This window comes from Mesoplodon densirostris, chromosome 2, assembly GCF_025265405.1.
Source record: "Mesoplodon densirostris isolate mMesDen1 chromosome 2, mMesDen1 primary haplotype, whole genome shotgun sequence".
NCBI classification, from domain to species: Eukaryota; Metazoa; Chordata; class Mammalia; order Artiodactyla; family Ziphiidae; genus Mesoplodon; species Mesoplodon densirostris.
Window position 1 is genome coordinate 4,417,874 of NC_082662.1, and position 22,943 is coordinate 4,440,816.

At 63.3% G+C, this 22,943-nt stretch overlaps 2 protein-coding genes across 2 annotated transcripts; one reads left to right on the forward strand and one right to left on the reverse strand.

Annotated features, from left to right (window-relative positions):
- The first annotated feature begins 5,969 nt into the window (after window positions 1–5,969).
- On the forward strand, window positions 5,970–6,963 carry HES3 (hes family bHLH transcription factor 3). The gene is made up of 3 exons (XM_060079503.1): window positions 5,970–6,050; window positions 6,147–6,228; window positions 6,590–6,963. The coding sequence occupies exons 1-3, from the start codon at window positions 5,970–5,972 to the stop codon at window positions 6,961–6,963; spliced, it is 537 nt and encodes a 178-aa protein (XP_059935486.1).
- Window positions 6,964–11,001: 4,038 nt separating this feature from the next.
- Window positions 11,002–16,014, reverse strand: GPR153 (G protein-coupled receptor 153). The gene is made up of 5 exons (XM_060079516.1): window positions 15,622–16,014; window positions 14,854–15,283; window positions 12,920–13,112; window positions 12,125–12,309; window positions 11,002–11,667 (listed from the first exon to the last, which is right to left on the reverse strand). Exons 1-5 carry the CDS (start codon window positions 15,975–15,977, stop codon window positions 11,002–11,004), a joined length of 1,830 nt encoding a protein of 609 aa, XP_059935499.1. The 5' UTR covers window positions 15,978–16,014.
- Window positions 16,015–22,943: the final 6,929 nt, after the last annotated feature.

Sequence of the window (22,943 nt, forward strand, 5' to 3'; positions counted from 1 at the left end):
TTGCGGAGCACAGGCTCCGGACGCGCAGGCTCAGCGGCCATGGCCCACGGGCCCAGCCGCTCCGTGGCACATGGGATCCTCCCAGACCGGGGCACGAACCCGTATCCCCTGCATCGGCAGGCGGACTCTCAACCACTTGCGCCACCAGGGAGGCCCTGAAAGGAGATTTAATGTTTTAAAATCCAACGTCACCCAGTTGCAGCGCCATGTGGGAAGGAAGCCTGGACTGTTACTGGGGGCTGAGAGCCAGGGTCCTGCCACTGTCCCCTGTTTCTACTGTCTCCCCCACTCAGGACCTCTCCTGCATCTCCAGGACACCTCAGGGCCACTAGAGGGTGCTCACTGCGTCTTCACTCCTGGGAGTGAGGCTGGTCCTGCGGCAGAGGGCTGCTCCCAGGAAGCTCCTTTTCTGGCCATTGGTATCTGCTCTCCACGCTGACTTATGGCAGGAGCAGTCCCTGTTCTGGGGGACACAGAGTAACATGTAATGCAGATTGGAAGGCTTGACCAACTCTCTCTTCTCTGCCCATCAGTTCCTCTTAGACCATACATCTCCATCAGTCCCAACTTGGGGAAGGGAGAAAGAAGGTGGGGGGCAGTCCCCTTCCAGGTAGGGCCAGACCAGCGGGAAGGGGAATTTTTAGAAGTCACTAGAGTTGCTGAATCTGTCAGGGCCCGGGGGTTCACCGAGGAGTGATGGAAGAGAAAGGCAAGTAAGCAAATGTATGTACCCACTGGTATAGACCCAGAGCAACAAAGTCACACAGAGAGATACACAGGCACACAGAAAAACAGTAATTCACAGAGATATAGACAGAAAGAAACACAGAGACCTGCTTTCCCACCAGAGAGGAAAGCAATCTGATCAAACATGTCCACTCTGCACCCAGCTCTCCCGTGTCACTCCAGTTTGTCATCCCCTAGGCTAGAGGAACAGCACACCTACAGTAATATAAGAAAATAAAGAGAAACCAGTCAGCCTGGGGATGCCTTGCTTTCCATTTTTTCCCCTCTAAATAAGCATTTGAATGTGTTTTGTTCTAGGAGCTGTGAGGCAAGCACAAAGGGAACCCTTTCTCATGCAGGAAGTTCCCTCTCTAGGGCCTCCCCTCCCCACCCCCCAATCCAGCCATCCACCCACCAGCTGAAGCTGAGGTGGCTTTCCATCCTGGGCCCAAGTGGGGATCCCTCTTGTTTTAAAAAGCCGTCAGAACCATGTTGACTTTTCCAAGTTAAGCTGCAGGCTGAGGTGAAATTAGGCTCCCTTTTCTCAAACAGGGTTGCTTTACGGGAGAAAAAGGAAATGTAGGAAGGGGGAATGCTGCAGAGCAAGCAGGAGAAGGGGCAAGGATGGGTGTTAACCAAGCACCTCCACCCACACCAGCTTCCCAGGATGCAAGGCTGGCTCCTGTCCGAGCCTGACACCAAGTAGGAAACAGCTCTGGAACTCTGCCTCTCCCTCCTCCCGGAGGGTGGGTGACCTCCTGGGACTCCTTGTCACTCACAGGCCTCTGCCCCATCCACTTCCCACGTGGAGGCCAGGAGGGGCCAGTCCAGTGTGGCTGCAGCTCGCTCTGATCCTCCAAAAGCTGTTTTTTCTTCCCCTCCTCTGGCCATTCCCCACTCCAGGCATGAAAGCACCGCCCCCCCCCCCGGTCTGGTAAATGACTCCCGTAATTTATGAGCACATCAGCCCAACGTGCATAAGTCATATGTGCACAAAGGGGCCGGGTAAATATTTAAAGATTAGAGCCAGCTGGGGAGAAGCACAAAAGGCTGGGACAATGAGGGTCTCCCAGAATTCACTCTCTCTGAGCTGGGCCAGCCCGGTTCAGTGTTGATGCGCTCACCGGAGTCCCAGCCTTTGTCCCCTGGAGGGCCCTTGGCTGCCGGGCTATTCGGAGTCCTAACCCGGCCAAAGAGAGTTAAACAATTGCAGCCTCTCCAACCCCATCTGGAGACAATTGGCTGAGTCATTTCTGAGCTTTTGCTGTGTCCCGATAGTTAATTACATGGAGCAATCACTTCATTCCATTTAGAAGTGCATCCTGGAGGGGGATGCACATTTCTCCCTCCAGTCACTGCACAGGCAGTGGCCTCCGCAGCACCTAACAGCTCGGGTAGCTTTAAATGCCTGAGGGCTGCAGGAAGGCAGGGGTTCCCATCCAGGGCCTGCATCGTTCTGTAATGTTCTTTCTTTTGCCAAAGTCAAGAAAACCAAATGGAGGAAGAGAGGGTAAAGGCACAGGTCACTTTGGGCCTCGAATCCCCCAACCTGAGGAAGCCACGGGCTTTGAGTAGCCCTGGAAGCCCCCAGAGCTCTCCTGAGTTATAGAAAGAATTTTTCCTGAATGAGCAGAGAGAGGGCAGCCTGTGTCCCCCCAGCGCTCTGCCTGGACTTGTGCTCTTTTCCAAGCCCCCTGGGAACCCCAGAGGCTAAAGATGGAAAGGGAGTCGGTGGCCTACATCCCGGCTTGCATAAGCCGGGTTTCTAAGTTGGTCCATGCCCTTGCCGGCAGCCCGAGAGCGCTTGGTCCTGCTTGCTCTCAGAGAGGACGAGGTCAACCCGCAGCCGCTCCCCCTACGTCGGAAAACGCCTCTCCCGCCTCTGCACGCGCCCTCGGAGCCCAGCCTGCCTAGGGTGTGTAGGATGCCCAGACGCAAAACTTGCGAACAGACCTGGGTGTCCCTAGCCTAGGTCTCCGAGTAGGATCTCGGTGGAGACTCCGGTCTTTTCCAATGACCTTGCCAAATGCAAAAATCTGCCTTTAACTTAGTGGCGGTATTGGCTGCCCAGAAGACTGAGCCGAATTGGGGGTAAAGGGTGGCGAGGGTGGCGAGGAAACTGTCTCTGAAGGTGGGTAAAAGGTAAGATGGAATTTGCAGAGATCCCTTTCAGCCTTGAGTCCCGCGCGACCCTCGGCCAGCTGGAGGCGACGAACGCGCCAAGGTGGCTGTTTGTGGTGAGGGAGCCGAGCGAGGACCCGGGCAAGCCCGGAGAGTGGGGGAGGGGATCGGCCTAGGTGGGGAGACGCCAGCTGAGGACCTGCCAGAGCGGGAGGGGGCGCAGCGGGCAGTGCCGGGGTGGGGGTCGGGGGCAGCGGAGGCGGAGGCCCATTAAGCCGGCAGGGGCGGAGCTTGACAGCCCGAATTCCTCGCGGGCCGCCCGGGCCGGCCTCGCCTGACGCAGCCAAAGCAGAACATTGCGAATTAGCGCATTTTGCGGTCAATTTTCCACTGCTTAAGAAACACTAAGCCACCCACGTGAGCGGCCCCACCCAGAGCGGCCGGGATCTCGGGGCACGGACTCTAGAGGGGTGGTGGCCCTAGGAGCTGCGGGGGCAAGGGTGCAGGCGGGGGCGTCTCGCGGGCCCCTTTATTGCGGCCCGAACTCTGGAGAGAGGGCGGGCCCGGCTCCCTGCTGTGGGCCGCGAGATCTGCGCCGAGGGCCATTGGTTTGCTAATAACTCCGGAGGTGAAAGGCGCGGGCGGCGGTTTATGGGGAGGGGTCATAATTAGAGGACAAATTGCCCGGCTGCCCGCGCGGCTCGAGAGCGGGGCGGGGATGAGGGGGACCACCCGAGCGAGGCGCGCGCCCAGCCTCCCTGCAGATGTGCAGCAGCTGGACGCCCGCGCGCCGCAGGGCGCCCGGGGTTTGGTCCCGAGGTGTCGGGCGGGGGCGCGGCTTTGTGGGCCGGCACAATGCCCTTAACACTCGGCTGCCCCCTTTGTGCCCGGCCTCGCCGCCCGCCCGCCCCGCGGCGCCTTTGTACCGCGCCGCCACCGCCCCAAGCTGGAGCGAACCCGCGGAAGCCGCTCGGGGCTGGCCGGCCCCTGCGCTTCAAAGCCGCCCGGCGCGTGCCAGCGCCCGCAGACCCGCCGCGGCCCCGCCACCCGCCCTGGGCCGGGCCCGGCCCGGATCTGGCCGGCGGGCCCAGTGGCCGGGGCAAAAGAACACTTGGGAGCCGCTGTAGCCGACGCTTCTGCCTGAAAGGAGGGCGGGGAGCGATTCTCCACGCTACTTGGCGCCTGGGAACGCCACTGCCGGGCAGGGGGCCCATCAATACGCCGAGCGGGGGTGGATGGGTAAGAAGATGGAGCTGGGGCCCACCAAGGACCCAGCAATTTCCCCTCCCCCTCCCACTGGGACCCCGCAAAGGCCAGTTTGTTCAGTCTTCGGCAGCAGGGCTCCACTGCCGAACTTTTGGGTCCTTGCGACTTCCACAGCGCCCCCACAAGCAGCGCTAGGGGCCGCATGTTCGCTGAGGCCAAGGGAACTCAGTAAAGGGAGCTGTGTAGGTTTGAACCCAGGGACTCCCGCAGACGTCAGTTTTCCCATCCCTCACAGCTCCTGGAGCCCAGCCTCCTGAAGCCCAAGCAGGGAGTGCACCGGAGTCCTGCTACAGGGCCTGGCGGGTCCGGGGGCAGGTGTCTCCTCCTCTGAGCTCCTTGGGTCTTCAGCCACAGCCTGAATAATGAAAAGGGTTGACATCCTGGACCTCCAGACGTGCAGAACGGTGCTCTCCCCAGATGCTCAGGGGTCTTCACCACCACCTCCCATTTGTTGGGACCCAGAGAAGGCCAATGGGCAGGGGTGGGGGGAATAAACTCCTAGGCCTTCCCTGTGAGGGAAAGGTCCTCAGAGCCTGAGTCTTCCAGCCTGCAAACTCAGGACTGGGGGTGGGGGAGGCCTTTCTGACTGCCCTGGCCTGAGGCTGCCTGCAGCTTGCCCCCCAGTTTGAAGAGTGTGGGTTGGGTCCTAACAGGGCCAGAGGGCCCCTGAGCCCAGACTGAACCCCAACGCAGGACCGCTCCCAGTCCCGAGGCCCCAAGGAGGAGGAGGCTGGCTGTGGCCCCGCGGGCGGGCTGCATGCTTTAATGGGACACATGTTGCTGCTTGGCCCCCGCGGGCCTGGTCTGCACCTGGCTTTGAGTGGCCACAGGCAGAAAATTGCTGCATTGTCCCGACATTAGGGCGAATAATGTGGCATTGCCAGCGCGGCCCGAGCGTGAAGCCGGCAGAAAGGCCTCGCTGGCGGGTGGGTGCTCCCTGCCTCCGCATCTTCATCAGGCCCGAGGAGGGCCGGTGCTCAGTCATAGTCATTAGTGGGTCTTGCAGCCAGCTGGGCCCGTGGACCTCCCCCAGTGGGTTTGGTGGTGAGGCCCAGAACTTAGGGAGACTGGGACGGGAGGGGATGGGCTTGGGAAGGAATTCCAGACTCAGGCAGTGGTGAGGATGAGAGGGATAAAGGAGATACTGAGAGGACCTCCCTGGTGGCGCAGTGGTTAAGAATCCGCCCGCCAGTGCAGGGGATACGGGTTTGGTCCCTGGTCCGGGAAGATCCCACATGCCGTGGAGCAACTAGGCCTGCGAGCCACAACTACTGAGCCTGTGTGCCGCAACTACTGAAGCCCGCGTGCCTAGAGCCCCTGCTCCCCAACAAGAGAAGCCACCGCAATGAGAAGCCCGCGCGCCACAACGAAGAGTAGCCCCCGCTCGCCACAACTAGAGAAAGCCCGTGCGCAGCAACGAAGACCCAACGCAGACCAGAAAAAAGCAAAACAAAACAAAAGGAAGGACTGAGAAAGGGTAAAGGTGGTCCCTCAGGAGGGAGGAGGGGTCCTGGAGGTGAGGCCTGGACTAAGGGAAGAGAAGAGGCGGAGGGAGGTGGCGAACTTCCCAGTGTGTCCCTCTCTCATCCCCTCCCCCTGGGGGTTCCACAAGTCCAGGAGCGCCTCATTGACATGTAAACGAGGGGCCCCTATAAAGGCGGTGCCGCCTCCAGTGGTCTCCGCTACGACAACATGGGCACTGAGTCCGAGACCCAGGGCAGCTCTGGCGGCCCCGCCGGCAACTTCCGCAAGGTCTGGGGTCCTGAGGGCTGCGGGGGTGAGGGGTGAGGCAGAGGGCGAGAGGGCCAAGGCCCTGCCCTCTAACTGCTGCTCACCCCCAGATCTCCAAGCCGCTGATGGAGAAGAAGCGACGGGCCCGCATTAATGTGTCGCTGGAGCAGCTCAGATCGTTGCTAGAGAAACACTACTCGCACCAGGTGAGAAAGGGGCCTCGGTGGAGGTAAGGGATGATACCAGCCTCATCCGCTCCAGCCCAGGCTGCGGTGCTAAGAGCCCTTTCCACGGATCCCCAGATCCGGAAACGCAAGTTGGAGAAGGCAGACATACTGGAGCTGAGCGTCAAATACATGAAAAGCCTTCAGAACTCGGTGCAAGGTAGCGGGATGGCTTGGGGGGTCGGGCGAAGAGGCGGGGGAACTTGTGGGGTCAGAGCCATGGATTCTACAAGGCCAGATAAAAGAGGGATGGACTGAGAAGAACTGCTCAGGGCAGTGGGCAGCTGAGTGAGGAGGGGGCCCCATATTGCTGTGAGTGGGCAGGCAACAAAAGCCCGGCTGGCTGTGGAGTTGCAATCCGGGTGGGCGAAGGTCTGGACCCGGGAAGGGGGGAGCGGGTTCGGGCTGACTCCCCTCCCTCCGCACTTCTCCCCTCCCTTGCTCTCTCCTCTCTCCATCTTTCCTTTCCTCCTCCTCTCCCCTCCTTTCCGCATTTCTCTCATCCGCTCACCTCCCCCCAGGGCTCTGGCCGGTCCCCAGCGGAGCCGAGTACCCGTCGGGCTTCCGCGGCTGTCTGCCGGGCGTTAGCCAACTTCTGCGGCGCGGAGAGGAGGGCGGCGACGGCCTGCGCTGCCCCCTGGCGCACGAGCGCGCGGGTGGCAGCACCATGGACAGCGCCAGTCCCGGCCCCGAGGCGCCCGAGCGGCGCGGCCCCGGAGCCCCCCCAGTTTGGGCCCCTGCTCCGGCCGCCGGCGGCTCGCGGTCCCCGCCACCCCGGGTCCTCTTCTCTGGAGGTCTCCCCGGTCAGTCTACCAGCATCCCCGCGCCGCACTCGGCGTCTCGCCGCTTCGCCGAGAGCCCGGGGCCGGGGCTGCGCTTGTGGCGGCCCTGGTGAGGATCAGGTGCTTCCTCGGACTCACGGAGGCCCTCGTCTGGCCTGGGGACGCAGAGACTGTTTTGGACGGCCGGGACTCCGGTCATCGCTTCTGGTCCCGGGACGGGGTGGCCGAGAGGGTGCCGCGTCTTTTCGAACTCGGGGAAATACACGAAGCTGCGATTGGACCGGGTTCTGCGCGTCTAGGCATAACCCACTCCCCACCCCAGCCCTACCCACTTAGGCCAGACCCGCTTTCTCCTCCTCCCACCTTCCAGTGGGGCTGGGAGTGGGTGTCCCGGGCTGCGCCCCTTTCCCAGGGCCCCTGGCGGGCAGCTCGTCCCCGCCCCGCGGCCGCGCCGCGGTGGGAAGGTCGCCGTCGGCAGCGGCACAGAGCGGACCCCTCGCAGCGAGGAAAATCGCTGTCCCGCCCCTGCCCATTCAGCCGGCCAGGGACGCCCGGTTCCCACCGGCACAAAGCGCGCCAGGCCCCGCCCCACCGGCAAGGGGCCCCCATCCCATCCCCATCCTGGACCCACTCGGCTTCCGGGGATCCCCACCCCCTCCGCACGCGGCGCGGCCCACCCGCTGGCGCGCGCTCCTAAGTCTGCCCTCTCGGAAGCCCCCTCCTTAGCGACCCTGCCCCGCACCCGCTCAGCGCTGTGGCCCCGCCCTGTAAGATGCTCCACCTACCGCCCCGGCCACCCGACGCTTGGCTCCGCGCGGCTTCTGGTAGGGACCCCGCGCACTGTCGCACCAACTTGGGGCCTGCTAGGGCACACCCCGGCTCCTCTCAAGGGAGAGTTCACTTCTCCCCACTTGGAAAAGACCCCGGCCCCGCAGAATCCCCGACTCCGGACCTCTGGGGCCTCCAGGGAGCCCACCACCCTTGACAACCCTGGGAGTGCTGTGCGACGGTTTACTCGTCCGAAAATGAGGTCATTGCTGTGCCCGGACTCGAACCCGGGGCTCCCGGCCCGCGAGGGGAAGCCCGGGGGTGGAGGACAGGGATCCTGCCCTGAGCCCAGGAAGAGATCCTAGCACCTCCTCCCACCAGCTTGAAATTCAAAATAAGGACAGTGCGAACTTCTGAAATGGGTATAAAGAGGCCACGAAGGTTCTAATTTCTCCCATGATGCCTACTTACGTGAATCTTTTTGAACTACCAACATCAACTTTGTATAAAACGTTTCTCATTTGGGGCTGTCCCTGCCTTGCCGTGTGCTAAACCCGTCCTGGTCAGACCGCGGGGAGAGGGCGACCCGGCTCCCCTACCGCACCCAGCGGGCTCTCCGGTGCTGGGGCGGGGGTCCTGCAGTGGTGGTCCCGGGGCGGCCTCTCGGGTCTCAACTTCCCAACACTAATCCTTCTGCAGGGCACCAGGCTCCTGCAGGCCACCAGGTGGCGATCTTACATCGCGGACCCAGGGCACGTCCTCCAAATTCCAACCCAGGCTGGTGGGCGGGTCCTCCGCTAGGCACGGCTCCAACTGCTCTGCCTTTCTCGCCCTCCAGAATCAGCCTCACTGGGGTTAGCGGTCCCTGAAGCCAAACCCGGGCAGGGGCTGCCATCTGCACTCAGAGGTCATCTCCGCCCTTTATTAGGGCTTTTGGAGCCCACCAGGCCACTCCATCCTGATGCTGTTCCAGGTCTGACTCACTCGCTGGGTGGGGCCGCTGGATTTGCCTAGAGGAAGGGGCAAGTCCAACCCAAAGGAAGGGTGCACTAGCAGAGGAATTCAGGACCCAGAGGCAGAGACGTTTAGGGGCAGCTGGCCAGCGGCGCTGTTAGGTTCTAAGTGTTTCCATGAAACCGGCCTCGGATTGCCTGGTGCAAATCATAGGAAGTTTTTATTAGATTCTGTACGGAAGATAAATGCTCAGTTGTCAAAAAAACTACAAACGGATCCCTGGCTCTGGGCTGGGTGGTGGTATGAAGACAGAGCTCCCTCCACAGTGAACCCAGGGTCAAGCTGCTCATCAGAGCAGCACACGGGCCTGCAGGCTAGACAAAGTGAGAGAGGGAGCCCCACGCTCCGGGGGCCTCTGCTGGGGATCCTCCCTCCTCTTTTTTTTTTTTTTTTTTTTTTTTTTTTGCAGTACGCGGGCCTCTCACTGTTGTGGCCTCTCCCATTGCGGAGCACAGGCTCCAGACGTGCAGGCTCAGCAGCCATGGCTCACGGGCCTGGCCGCTCCACGGCATGTGGGATCTTCCCAGACCGGGGCACGAACCCGTGTCCCCTGCATCGGCAGGCGGACTCTCAACCACTGCGCCACCAGGGAAGCCCCCTCCCTCCTCTTTAATAATTTTGTAAAAACCAGGACTGGAGGGACCTCAGGGGACCACGCCTCCCTGCAAGTACGGCCGTTGAATATGAAATACACAAATTGGACATAAAAACCCAAGGTGACAAATCGGCCGGCGGCGGGTGGGGAACAGTGGCTAACTGGCTACCTCTGCCCCCATATCACATGTTGGTCCTTGAAGGCACAGCAGCGTCGGCGAGGCAGGCCTCCCACGGCTGAGGCTGGACCGGAGCCCCCTGCCTTCCTCACCTGTGGCCAGCTCCTCCCCACCAAGTTACCCCACAGCCAGAGACTGAAGGGGCCTCTGAAGGTGAGACAGCTGCGAAGTCCCCCCTGTTCTCCCGGCTCCCAGAGGCCTCTCTGGAGCTGGGACTCTGTCTGGAGGGTGAGGAGACAGGCTTGGCCACCTGAGGGGCAGAGGCAGTGCTGCAAGTCCAGGCTGCAGAGCAGGAGGGAAGAGGGGTAGACCAGCTCCTTGCGGGCCCTGGAACCCCCTCCAGATCTTCACATGTAGGGGCCACTGCATGGAGGCAGGGGATGGAATGAGACAGCCTTTACATTCACCCCGGCCCCTCCAGCTCGAAGTCCACAGCTATGCCTGGGCTTCTCCTTAGCCTGAGTCGAGGGTCTTCCTCCATGCAAGACCCAGCAGGCCCTCCCCAGGGCCCAGGGCCAAGCCCAGGCCTGCAAGAGGTCTGCCCAGCATGGAGAGCAAAAGAAGACCCCTGCCCCAGGGTGGAGGAAGACTCTTATTACCAGGGACCAGGCCTTGAACCCAGAAGCTGCGAGGCCTCTAAGCCAAGATCCCTTCCTAGCCAGACCTGCACGGGTGGGGGATGGGCACCAGGATAAGGAAGCCCGCTCCCCCTTTGCTTCAGTTTTCTCCACCACGTACCCACGGCCTTCATGGTGGGAGTCACAGAGGTGGCTGACATGTGCATAGGCAATGGAGGCCCAGTGATGAGGGTGGGATGCTAACAGCGGCCAAGGCGGGTGTGTGCCAACGGTGATGGTGCCAAAGTGGTGTGCTTTAGCTCGGCTGCGGAGAGTTCTCAAGGGGGCCAGGGGCACTGAGTGTGGGAGGCCTCAGGCTTGGGGGCCACGCCAGGCCCCTGAAAACTGAGCCCTACAAGGGCCCATGGAGGGTCCTCCACTACTCTTACTCTCTGTCCCCTCAGTGGCGGCCAGGGGCACACAGACCAGGAGACTTGTCCAGACAGTCCTGAGACCTAACATGGTCACCTGCTCGTCACAGATGCGGAAACCAAGGCAGAACAAGTCAGCAGGGAGCCCTGCTCAGAGAACTTGGCTTGGGCTCTGAAGACCCCTGTGCTTACAGACCCTCTGTACCCCACCTGCTGAGGTGTGACAATTACGGGGCAGAGTGGGAAGCCGGGTGCAGTCTGGTGGCTCCTGCAGGGCTGGGCTTTGTTCCGTCCGGCGGTAGCCAGCTGCCCCGTGCGGAGCCCGCCTTTTCCCAAGACCCAGCCTCACTCTGCCCAGAGATGCCCTGCCCAGAGGCTGGTCCGTGCCCAGTGTGGTCGTCCAGGGTGGGCGTTGCCCCTCCAGGCAATGGCCGCTTCCGGGGCGGCACACAGCCGCCGCCCAGTCAGGGCTAGCGCAAGTCCAGGCGCCGCCGGCGGTCTCAGCGTAGCCTGCCCCGAGCCTGGGCCGGGTTAGGATGGCATCTTTGGTGCTTTGGCCCCGTGGGTGGCCCGGCCCGCCTGGAGACTTGGGGAGGCGCCGGCGGGCCCTAAGACGCCGAACCTATCGAGTCCGAGTGCAGTGTGACGTAGCCCGACGACTCCGAGGGCGAGCTCAAGAAGCTGCTGGTGCTGCCGCCGCCGCCCGCCGCGCGCAGGCCCCCGGGTTCGTCCCACGACGCGCTCAGGCCGGTCCGCAGGGTCCTGGGATGCGCGTGTGCGGCCGGGCGCGGCCCGGGGCTCCGTTGCGCGCCGCCGCCGCCAGGGGGCGCCGCGTCCCCGCTGGGCTGGGCGCCGTCGCGGGGAAGGGCGCGGACGGGGAAGGGTCCCGGCGAGGCGGGCTGGCGGCGCAGGGCCTGCGGCTCCCGCTCGAAGGCGGTCAGCGCAAAGGCGTCGGGCAGCAGCGAGGCCGAGGCGCAGCGGGCGCCGGGCCCGGCGCGGCGGCGCGGGCTGCCGGGGGGCGAGCCGGGGGCGAGGCGCGGGCCGTCGTCCAGGGTCGGGGGGCGCAGCGACAGCAGGCTCTCGGCCGAGCGACGGCGCGGGCGGAAGGGGGGCGCGTCCTCGGCCAGCAGGCCGCCGCGGCGCCGGTCGGGCCCGCCGGGCAGCACCAGGGCGGCCAGGTCCTCGCCAGAGCCCCAGCGCGGTAGGAACGTGGGCAGCGGAACGGCGGCCCACAAGTCCGTGTCGTCGTGGGAGAAGCGTCGCGTGGGCGGGACCTGTCAGGACCAAGGGGTTAACCCGGGCTGCCCTCCTGGAAAAGGGGGACCTAGCCTCCCCTCACCGGGCAGGGCCACCTGAGGTCAGGGACCAGGCCTGGTCCAGGGCACCCTGGTTTTGAGCTGTGAGATTTGGGGCAAGTGACAATCTCTCCAAACCTCAGTGTTGTCATCTGTAGCTTGGGTCAGCTGGGGAGAAGTCCCCTTGAGTAGGGTGCTGAGCCCCAAGGAAACAACACAGGCACCGAATGGACCATCCTCCTAGAGCACCAGCGAACTTGGGCACAGGGGCTGGGGTGCCGCCCATGGGTCCACCTGCACAGGCTCTGTGACCTGGGGCCAGCCCGTCTTGGGAGGATGAAAGCCAGCCCCAGGAGCTGTGGCAGGCGTGAGATGGGCTCAGAGAGGAAAGGCCTTCGAGAGGCATATTTGCATCTCCAGCCCTGGCTGTCCCTACCTGCAGGTACTGCATCTTGTCCTCCTGCAAGGGCCGCAGAGGGTGGAAGTGGGGCAGGTCCCCCTCCAGGGCAGAGAGCTCATACTTGGCCGTCCTGTCCAGGGCCACAAAGTCACCCCCATAGCTGTAGTTCAGGGAGCGGTCCAACACTAGGTCTGGGGGGGTGCCACCTTCCAGGCTGGTTTCTGCAGGGCGGGGCAGAAGCTTAGGGCCGTGGAAACTTGGGGGCATCCAGGAATGGGTCCCAGGGACCCCCAGAGACACACGCAGGGCTGGTGGGCTGGTTAACAGAAAAGGAGAAGGGCGGGGTCCTCTATGCAGATCCTGACTCTGCCACCTTTTAGTTGAGGGACGGGGGAAGGCACAGACCCTGAGCCAGCTTCCTCCTCTACGGGGGTGAGAACTAAATAGACACAAGGAGCTGACACTGCCTGGCAGGTGGCAAGGGCTCAGCCCAGGGTCACATTATTACTGCTGGCAGGGAGACAGGACTGGTCTACAGGAGCCCCGGGGGCAGTTCACCAGGACCCCTAAGGTTGGAAGCTCCACGAAACACATTCAGGCTGGAGCCCACAGCCACTCTGTTAACCAGAATGTCTGATTAACTGGAACCCTGGGGGCGGCCAAGCCATACAGGGGAATGCCCCGTGGGACACCAGGCTTGGGTCCTTCCTTTAGGGGTTTAAGAACCTTTGGGGTAGAACATGGGGGCGCTGACAGCTGTTATCCCGGGGACCCCCAGCGACCTTACCCAGGCGCCACTCTCCCTGGGGGGCATTCTCAGACCATCCTCACCGTCATCCGAGTCCTCATCGTCGGCCATGAGGGCCACGCACTTCTCCCAGACAGCCTTGAGGTCAGCGCGGTAGCGGTCGCAGGCCCAGAGGAATACGGGCAGCAGCAGGGCCTGGGTCACTGAGCACCACAGCACACACAGTGCCATCCAGGGCGCCGAGGCGTCAGCCCACAGGCTGCTGAAGCTCACCACCTGTGGGCACAGGGCTGGGCCTGGCACCCGGCAGGACCCCCATCACCCAGCTTCCCTTCCCGGCCTCAGTTCTCCCACCTGTGGGGCAGGTCTGATGGCCCACCTGCCGGAGGAGGGGGAGGCGGAGATAGAGGGGGAGGAGGAGACGGACAAAGCTCTGGGGTTTGGGGCAGGAAAGAGACAGAGTGTGAGGGGAGAAGGCCCTGCCCACCGACAGCCGCTGGTGCAAGATGCACAGTCACAGCCCCGTGTGTGCAGAGCCCTTCACAGTGCACCGGGTAGCACTGGGCATGGCCTCCCTCATTTCACCCGTGACTGCCCAAGGAGGAGGAGGCGTGGATTACCATCCCCTTTTTCAGAGCCAGGTCTCAAGTCTCCCAGTTCAGGGACCTTTCTACCATCCCCGCTGCTCCATGGCTAGTGGCTTCCTTGGCCCTGCCCCTACTCTGAGGGTCTAGACCTCAGACCCCAGAGGTCTAGAATCAAAGTAGTTTCTGGGGGTCAGAGGATCCAACCAGGTGGCCTTTGGGTCACTGCCTAGGGACGCCTTATTCTTCTGCTCCCAGGAGAGTTCATTCCCCACTGAGTGACATAATTATTCCTCTTTCAGAGCAGAAGTGGGCATGATGCAGACATCATGTTGGTTCTTCCATGCGAGCTGTGTGACCCTCAGAAAGATGCTAAACCTCTCTGGGGCTTAGTTTCCTCATCTGTGAAATGGGCCAAGAACACCCCACAGGGTGAGGTAAAGATTCCAGACACCGTACCAGGCCCGCAGCATGGAGTGGGTTCCACAAACAGCCCTGAAGAGAAGCTGGGGGGCCCTTCCTCCACTGCCGTTCCCGTCTGGCTCTGCAGTTTCACACACGCATCTTCCGTCTATCAGCAAGGGACTGGGGACACCAGGCCCCACTGCACACAGGAGGACTCTACCTGGGGCGTACCTGGCCCACTGAGGGTGGGCCAGAAGGTCACCCCTGACTATGAGGCTGCCACACCACCTGTCACCTGGAGCTTGGGTCCTGCCATGACTCCCTGCCCAGCTGCTAGGATGAAGCCTCCATGTGGTCCTTGCCCCTAGACCCTTCCCTGTCCAGCTCCATAGCCTTCAGGGGCAGGGCTGGAGCCCTATCAGTGGGAGGGCTTGTCTTTGAGTCCAGACATCATTCTTGGTCTAGGCCTGGGGCATAGCCTCACAGACAGGACCCCAGGCAGCCTCGGTGGACCTTGGACCCTTGCTGGCAGGGTCTTCAGAGCAGCCCTCACCTTGACCTTCCTCAGCTCCTGAGATCAAGTCCAGCTCCCCAGCACACATTCAAGGCCTGCCCTGCCTCCCGATTCAGGATCAAAGCCAGCTCTGCTACACGAAATCCCCCCTCTGTCCATCCTGGGACCTGGACCCACCGGGAAGCCTGGGGCATGTCACCCCACCTTCCATACCCTCTGCATCAAATGGGTCTCAGGTCAGGAAAGTCCCCTGCCGTGTGACAAAAGACCCTGGTCTCTGCAGCCACCTGACATGGGTTCAGATCCCACCATGGATGCCCTGACTCTAGGTGGGTCATTTGACCTCTCTGAAGTTCAGTTTCCACCTCTGTAAAATGGGGATGATGAGGATGCCTCCTGAAAAGATCGGGTGTGAGGATTCAACCACCTAATGCCTGGAGCACGTCCAGCCCCAGGGCTGTCCCAGAGCCCATGTCCCCCCGCCAGGCTCCTACCACCCGCCAGGCTCACCCACCAGCACAGGGAAGCCCATGAGGCAGTCGTATATGACGACGATGGTGGCCACCAGGCCGGTGATCTGCAGCGAGGTCCTGGCGGGCTCGGAGCCGTCGATGGAGGAGCGGCGCTTGCCCTGCGCGTCCTCCACCACGATGGTGGGCACGGTGAAGGCGTGGCGGTCAGCCCGGCGCCCCACCCGCACTGCCAGCGTCTGGAAGAGGGCGATGGCCGTGCAGACCATGCCCATGGCCATGCTGCCGCCCACCAGCAGCAGGAAGCAGACGCCGAAGCCCAGGCCAATCTCAGCCACGATGAAGTGGCAGCCGTGGGTGTAGAAGCGCTCGCTCGTGTCATGCCAGCCGACGGCAGGCAGCGCCGACAGGATGAAGGACACCATCCAGATGCCCATGACTGTGTGCACCGCCTGCTTCTTGGCGTTGCTTAGCCTGGCATGGGGTGGGGGCAGGACAGAGGGACCTGGCGTCACTCACAGGGTCTCTCCACAGGTCCCTGGGGACCGGCAGAGGGTCCTCAACTGCCCCAGCCCCGCAGTCAGCACATCGTCACGTGTCCTTCTCACCGAGCCCTTCTGCACCGGACACTGTACGCACCCACGCACACCTACACGCGCCCGCCCCTGCAACCCCAGCACAGCATGGGGGCGGCACACCGCACAGGGACCCTGTCCCCACACCGAGGGTACCTGCACGCTCAGGCACCCACGTCCCCCTCTCCAAGGACACCAGGTGTTCAGGTGCACACGGGCACACGCCCAGGAACTCACCGGTAGTTGACGGGCCAGCGGACCATCCACATGCGGTGGTAGGAGAGGGAGGTGACGGAGAAGCAGGTGGCCAGGGTGAGCGTGTAGAAGGTGGAGACGAAGACCTTGCAGAGGCCCTCGTTCCAGTCGTAGTCGGGGCGCTGGCGCCGCAGCTGCACCACGGCGTAGGTGGCGATGGGCACGGCCACGTTGAGCATATGGGTGGCCGCGAGCGTGCACAGCAGGAACTCCAGGGGCTTCCACTTCTTCTGCTTGGCCCCCACGCTGAGGATGCCCCACGTGTTGGCCAGCAGGGAGAGGCCTCCGCAGGCCAGCCAGCCCACTGCGCTGCCAGGCAGCCGCCACTCATCACTCATGGTGCAGACGGGAGCTGGCCGGCGGCTGGGACATCCTCCTCCAACCAGGCCTCAGCTCAGAGCAGCAGCCCTCACACGCGGCGGCCTGGGGACACCAGGGACCGTGAGCATCTGCAGTGGGTTTGGGGGGAGCCAAAGAGCTCTCAGTGACTCTCCCTTGGGCTCCGGCAGTGCAGCTCTTGGGGCTCTTGGGAGTGCGAGATAGAGGGGGTCCCCTCATGCTCCATTGCCTGTCTGGTCCTGGCTTGGGAGGGGCTGCTTCGCCCTCCTCTCCCCTCTATGGAACCTCCTGGCTCCCAGGGGGTGTATACAGGGGTGCTCAATAAGTGCACATCCCCTCACTTCCACCTACTCCTGGTCAAGGTGCGGCATCTAGGCTTCCTTCCAGGCCGCCTGCATCCTCAGGGAAGCCGCCAGGCCGGGCCCAGGTGGGCGCTGTGCCGTGTGTACCTGGTCCTGTCCCAGAACCAGCCCTCTCACCATCAAACTCCCCAAATCCTCACGCAGCCCACGCGAGGCTCCCCCAGTGCATGTTGGGGGCCCTCACTTTCGTTGGTCCCACTTCCTTTGGCCAATGAGGACATGCCTGGAGGATAAGCCTCCTGAACCTCCCCTGTGAGGAAGGGATGCTCTGGGGACCACTCTTGTGCCCACCTTGGGAAAGGGTGGCCTGCTTTACCCAGCTCAGCCCCCAGCAGGCCTTCCTTGGCCATGCACACCTGGCAGGCCCTGGCAGTACCCCGGGCTGGGGGGCACACTAAGCTCTAGCGTACTCGCCATGTGACCCAAGCAAAGTCCCTGCATCCACGTCCTACTCTGAGATGGGGACGATGAGGCTTCTTCCTCCAGGGGGAGGCTGGGGTGGACAGGCACCACATCTCTAACGCCTGGGGCCGGCCCGGTCTCACACACGGTGACTGCTCTCGTTGCCGTGGGCAGCATAGGACTGTAGCTGGTCCAGGGACCAGAACCTGCCCCCAAGGACAGCCTGTGGATAGGCAGGAACCAGGGACCTAGGACGCGGGGCAGGAGGCACGTGTTGGGGAGCCGCCCCATCCTACCAGTGGGCCAGGCGGTGAGGCCCCCTTCCCAGCTCGGCGCGTCCCTGCGCAGAGCGCTGGCCGGCCCCTCTGATATGAGGCCCCCCACAGCAGGCCCCTCTGGCCACAGCCTGGAGCAGGTGGAGTGGGGGACAAGTGCAGTGCTAAGTGCAGGTCTACTGTGCATTCTGCCTACACTTGGGCCTTCTCACCCTCTAGCCTGTGTAATCTCACTGGCTGCAAATTTGCTGCCCCCAACACTTATGGGCACCACTGAACCAGACCCAGCCACGTGATCCTTCAGGGACTGTTTCCAGCTTGGGGTGGACAGGCCATCGCAGGCCCCTGGTGCTCAGGACAGGGGAAGTGACACCTCCCGGCCCGCTGCCAGGCTCCCCTGCTTGTCTCGTGCAGGGTGCGGCCTGAGCCCCATGGACACCGAAGGATCTCTTGAGTCCTGATGGGTCTCATTCATCTCTGCGCCCCTGCGGTGGGCCTGCCCAGACCCCTGACCCACAGGAGGAGTCTAATCTGGACCACACCAGTGCCCACTAAGGGCCTTTTAGTGGGGGCTGGGGGACTTCTGGGGCCGGGGAACTTCCTTCCCAAACATTAGGCTTCTGCTCGCAAAGCTGCCTCCCCTTCCCCACCCCAGCCCGAGTGGGAGGTGAGGTGGCCCCGCTGAACCCTCCACCAGCCGTTCTGGTGTCCAGCAAGCCTCCTTGACTTCAGCATACAGAGGCCACTCGGTGTGGGGTGAAGGGCTGTTAGACTCCAGCTTTAGCTCCCCAGCCAGTCACGTGACTCAGCTGGGCCTCAGTTTTCTCATCTGTACGTAGACATGATGGTATCTACCTCGAGAAGTGTGTGGGTAGCCGGGAAGCGATGCCAGGGAAAGCGCTTACAATGGAGCCAGGCACACAGTAAGTGCTCAATAAATGCTTGCCACGTAGATGTCTGTACCAAAGACCTCCCTGCTCACTGAGCTATGCTGTCTCTTCAAGACACTGAGCTCAGAGGTGTGCATGAGCCTCAGACCTGCAGGCAGACGCACAGTCACCCCAGCCAGAACCTGGGACAGCCCAGCTTGGAGGGTAATGAGGCCACAGGGCTACACACAGCCAGGTGGGGTGTCTGGCAGCCTACCAGGGGTCCAGAGTGGGCAGAGTCTGCATGCTGCTGTGGGCCAGAGGCTTACATTATCAAATAGAAAACCGGATTCGGCAGGCATCTGGTGGCCTGCCATCTATTTCTACTTGCATCGCGCCGCCTTGGCCGTCAGATTGGGAGGCCTTCCCTCAGAAGCCCAAGCAGGCTGTCTGACTCCTGTGACCCTGCGCCCGGCCCAGCCCACCCTGCCCACCTGTTGATTGCTGGTGCAGAGTGGTAGGGAAGGTGCCACAGGCTGCCACTGGTACAACCCTTCCTGGTGCCGGTTCTTCCCTGAGTCTAGCCAAGCAGTGTCTCACTGCAGGGCAAGGCCCTAGGTCTGTGGGCAGGAGAATGTGCCCTACAAGTAGAGGGAGGAGGCAATCCTCCTTCGAACAGGCACACTCCCCTCAGTTCGCACCCCCAGTGATCTTGTCTGAAGGACTGACATCGTTCCCATTTTACAGATGGTTAAGGAGAGGTAACCAAGCTCTTAGGTTCCCAAGCCAGGATCCAAACTCCACTCGCCTGACATCAAAATCCTGATGTCTGAAACATTAAAATGCTCGGAAACTTGGCATTTTTTTGTTCCTTGAGCTGAGGTTGTCTTTCTGGGTCTCCTGCCCCTGCAAGATGGGTTCTACTGTCCCCACAATGCAGATGGGAACACTGAGGCTCAGAGCCCAGTGCAGCACAGGGAGGACGTATGGAGGATGGCTTTGTGGACTCCTGAGCGTGGTGGTCCTGCGATGGGGGAGGAGTGTCACCGGGGTGGGGTGGAGAGCAAGGTCTCCAAATGCAGAGTGAGAGGGGGCCGGCTCTGCGGAAACAAGGAGACCCCCTTCCTCCAGGCTGGTGACACCTTCTGTTCATTCTCAATCACAGGGAGCAGGGGACACTAGGGTCCAGACCCCAACACTCCAGGAGGGTTGCCGCCCCCTATTGGGAAGTTTCTCCCGCAGCCCACTCAGGCTCCGCAGCATTTCAGGACTGGGCTTCCCCCTCCGCCTGGATCCCGGAGACGCTCCCTGCCCCCACCCCCACCCCAAGACACCGCAGTGCAGGCTGCAGGTGTGGCGGGCCTGGGACCCACCGGACTCTCTTCGCAGGGTCTGCGGGCGGGGCTCCGGCGTGACGTCGCGGCCCCGGGCCAATGAGGCCGCACGGCCCCCGGGCTCGATTGCGCAACAAAGAGAACCCAAAACTTGAAAGGATTCCCGGGCTCAGGCTGCCGCCCCCAGGCTACTCTCCGCCGGCGCTGCTACCCATCAGTCCCGCAGGGCCCCCGCTCGGCCGCCGCCCAGGGCGGAGCTCTCGGCGAGTAGCCTCCACATCTCCGCCACGCCCGCTCCCCACCCCCGTGGTCCCCGCTCCTCTGTCCTCCGATCCCCCGCCCGGCCAGGCGCGCGGTCCTGCCCCAGCGGGGCCCCCAGCTCTGCCCAGCCCCGAGGGCGCGTCCGAGCGTCGGCCGCGAGCCGAACGCTGACGGGACTGCGGTCCCGGACGCCTCCCGAGTTACGCTGGGCAGGGGTGGGCCCAAGACCCACAGACCGGCCATCCCCGCCCCCTGAAAGCAAGCCCCCCGGGGCGGCGCTGCTAGGCTCAGAAGAAGGGGCGGACCCCAGGGAAGTTACCCTGAAGGTCCCCAAGTTGGGGGGAGGGGTGCGCGCCTTAAGCGGAGCTCGCGGCCATCGGACAGACCCCGTGACCGACCGACCACGGACAGCCCCTCCCCGCCCAAAGTCCCCTGCCCGGTCGCCCCCGGGCCAGGGCGGCGGCGCTCACCCTGCATTCGGGCGCCCGGGGCTCCAGGTCGCTGCTCCCGCCTCCGGCTCCGGCTGCGGCTCCCGCGCCCCCCGGCCGAGCGCGGGCCGCCGGGGACCGCGTGGGTGGCCGGCGGCGGAGCGGCCAGCGGGCCGGGGCATCCTGGCGGCGGCCGCCCGTGGCCTGCGCGTTCCGCTCTTCTCGTCTCGGCCTCGCCACCCCTCCCTCCCTCCCTCCCTCTCTCCCTCCCTCCCTCTCTCCCTCCCTCTCTCCCTCCCTTCGCGCCGCCGCCGCCGCCGCCGCCGCGCTCCGATCCCGCCGCTCGGCTGGCTGCGCCCGGGCGGCCGGGGGCGGGGTGCGGAGCAGGGCGCAGGCCTCCGCGGGCGTCTCCACACCGCCCCTCGGACCGCCCACCCCCTCCCCTCGGAGGCGCGGCCCGCCGCGTGTGTCTGTGTGTCTGCCGCGCGTTTCTCTCGTACCCGCGGGGGCGCGCCCTCCGCATCCGCGCCGAAGCCCCCTAGGGAGGGCGGCGCCTCCCGCGACGCCTGGATCACGCTTGGGCCTCTCGCTGCCGACTCGGGTCTGTCCATACTCCCGGTCTGTCCATACTCCCGGTCTGTCCATACTCCCGACGCTGGCTGCGAGCCTCCTGGGGAAGACCTAGGCCAAGGGGGCCTGGGGCAGGAATGGACAGTGGGGACCTAGGGCCGGCGGTGGGGGGCTCAGGGAGGCCTTCCTGAAGGAAGTCACATCTCAGGTGAACTATAGGGGCGGGGCGTAAGGAGGACTTGGGGACCCTGAGGACTTGTGGCCTCTAGAAATTGGGGAGTCGTTTATGGGGGGAGCCAGGGCAGGAAGAGGTGAGGTTGGGTCAGCTAAGGATTCAGACTCACCCTCGGGCCTTGGTGGGGCGGGGGTTCCACCGCGGGAAGCGAGTGAATGGACCACTGGGCTGCCTGCCGGGTGGTTGTCCCTCCCCCAATGGGCTCCGAAGTGTTCTCTGTGAAGCTGAGACCACGACCACGCAGCTGGGAGAGGCCAGGACCTGCGACCTGGCACCCCTGGCCCTCTCTCTTCCCTCCCTCAGGAGCTTGCCCTCCACGTAGCACTCCTAGCAGGGCACAGGCTGTCACCTCTAGGCTAGCTGGGGAAACCCATTAGTCCCCCTGATGGGGTTCTCTGGAGACCCAAGTCACAAGAGAGAGTGGCCTCTGGCATCCTGGCCTCCCATCCAGTCAGAGGATCCCGCCTGCCTCTTCTAGAAAACCAGTGACCACACACACCCCGGACGAAAGGCCTCCGGAGTCACTCTGGGGTGCCCCGCAGGGCACTGTCCTGCCCCGCAACTGAGAGCATCCACGAGTGCCCAGCCCTGTGTCCGGAGGAAGGCGGGCATCTGCTCGGGACTGGACTCAACCAAATGCAGCCAGTGCTGCCTGTACCACTCCATAGCCTGGCTTCTGTGCCCACCTACACCATCTCCTCCACACCCCAGAAACAGCTGGGGAGTTAGAAGCAGCTTTTAGAGGGCCCAGAGTGAGTCTTGGGATCAGGTGTTTGTTTTTTTTTTTTTTTTTGGCCGTGCTGCGCGGCACGTGGGATCTTAGTTCCCCGACCAGGGATCAAACCCTCACCCACTGCATTGGAAGCGTGGAGTCTTAACCACTAGACCGCCAGGGAAGTCCCCAGGATCAGTCTCAGACAAAAGTAGAAGTGTTTGTATAGCAAGGTTCCACAATGAAGCAGAGCTGGTGAATGGCGAGTCCTGGGCCATGCGCTCCCTGTGCGTGGCTTCTGGGTGGTCAGGGCCCCTGATGAGCTCTCCGTGGACAGGGCAGCTCCCTGCCCATGTGACCCTGGTTGTAAATAGGGCATCAGCAGTAGGAGGCTGACACAGGGTAGCTGGTAGTCAAGTGTGGCATTTCTAAGGCAAACAGGCAATCCAGCCATCCAGAGCACGGGCCAGGCCGCCGCCCAGCTGGCAGAAGGCAGCCTGCCCCACGCCTGTGGCCCCAAGTGCACCTCCACGAGCGAGCCCAGCTCACCACAGCCGCCTGTACTAGTGCCCCTGGCCCTGGCTTAGCTGGCTCTGGGGGCAGGTGGGAGATGAGCTTCCGATGGCCACCGTGGGGAACCCCAGGGCCCAGGCACTTTGGGGCCGGTTTCTCAGACCAAGGCTTTGGCCGGCCTGGGCTGGCTCGCCTCCGCACCACTCCCTGCCCAGGGCACCGCCTACAGCCTTCAGGAAGTTGGCACAGGGTGTGGGTGGCGCTGGGGAGGCTGAGGCAGTCTCCAGGGGGCCGGGGGGCAGGGTGGGGCTGCCATGGCCTCCTGTGGTCTGTTCCCTCCCCCTGCTCCCCGTCAGCCAGGACTGGGGCCGAGACGGATTCTGGAGGTCCTGGCGGGCGTTTCTGCACATCTGGAGCCACGTTCTCTCTGTTGGGGCCCGAGGGAGCCCTGCGTGAGGCCGTAGTTGTTGGTGGCCATTCTCATCCCCAGGCTTCGGGGACCAGCCTGGGTCAGGAGCGTTCTCCTAGGCGATGGTGACCGCAAGTGCTTGGTGGAGGGGCCTTTCTCAGGTGGGGCTGGGGCTGGGGGGCTGGAGTGGCCTTGGCAGCGTATCTGCCCTGAGGCTGCTGGACCAGGTGCACACACACAGCCTCATACTTCACATGCACGCACACACGGGCACAGAGACAGGGATGCCGACACACGTGCACACGCGCGCGCGTGAGCACACACACACACACACACACACTGCCCCTCGGACCCCCACCCCACGAGCCTTCCCAATAATCCCCCTGCCCGAGTGGCTGGGGGTTCCCACATCGGGCACAGGGGCCCTGGTACCAGCTGGGGAGGCTCCCTCCAGCAGGATCCCTGCCTCGGGCTCCGAGGTATCTCAGCTGCCTCCAGGGAGCAGGCGCCAGGCCCAGGGCAGGGCTGCCCCATGCTGAGCTGTGGTCTGGTCTGGCTGAGCCTGGCTCTTTCTGCCCAGCTCCTTGCCTCACAA

Bases quoted from the DNA above. Each gene is read 5' to 3' on its own strand.
- HES3 (XM_060079503.1), top strand. From the start codon at position 5,970: ATGGAGAAGAAGCGACGGGCCCGCATTAATGTGTCGCTGGAGCAGCTC. The intron at 6,051-6,146 runs GTGAGAAAGGGG...ACGGATCCCCAG, and splicing joins AGAAACACTACTCGCACCAG to ATCCGGAAACGCAAGTTGGA. The intron at 6,229-6,589 runs GTAGCGGGATGG...ACCTCCCCCCAG, and splicing joins CCTTCAGAACTCGGTGCAAG to GGCTCTGGCCGGTCCCCAGC.
- GPR153 (XM_060079516.1), bottom strand. From the start codon at position 15,977: ATGAGTGATGAGTGGCGGCTGCCTGGCAGCGCAGTGGGCTGGCTGGCC. The intron at 12,310-12,919 runs GTGAGGATGGTC...CCCGCCCTGCAG, and splicing joins CGATGAGGACTCGGATGACG to AAACCAGCCTGGAAGGTGGC. The intron at 11,668-12,124 runs GTAGGGACAGCC...TGGTCCTGACAG, and splicing joins ACAAGATGCAGTACCTGCAG to GTCCCGCCCACGCGACGCTT.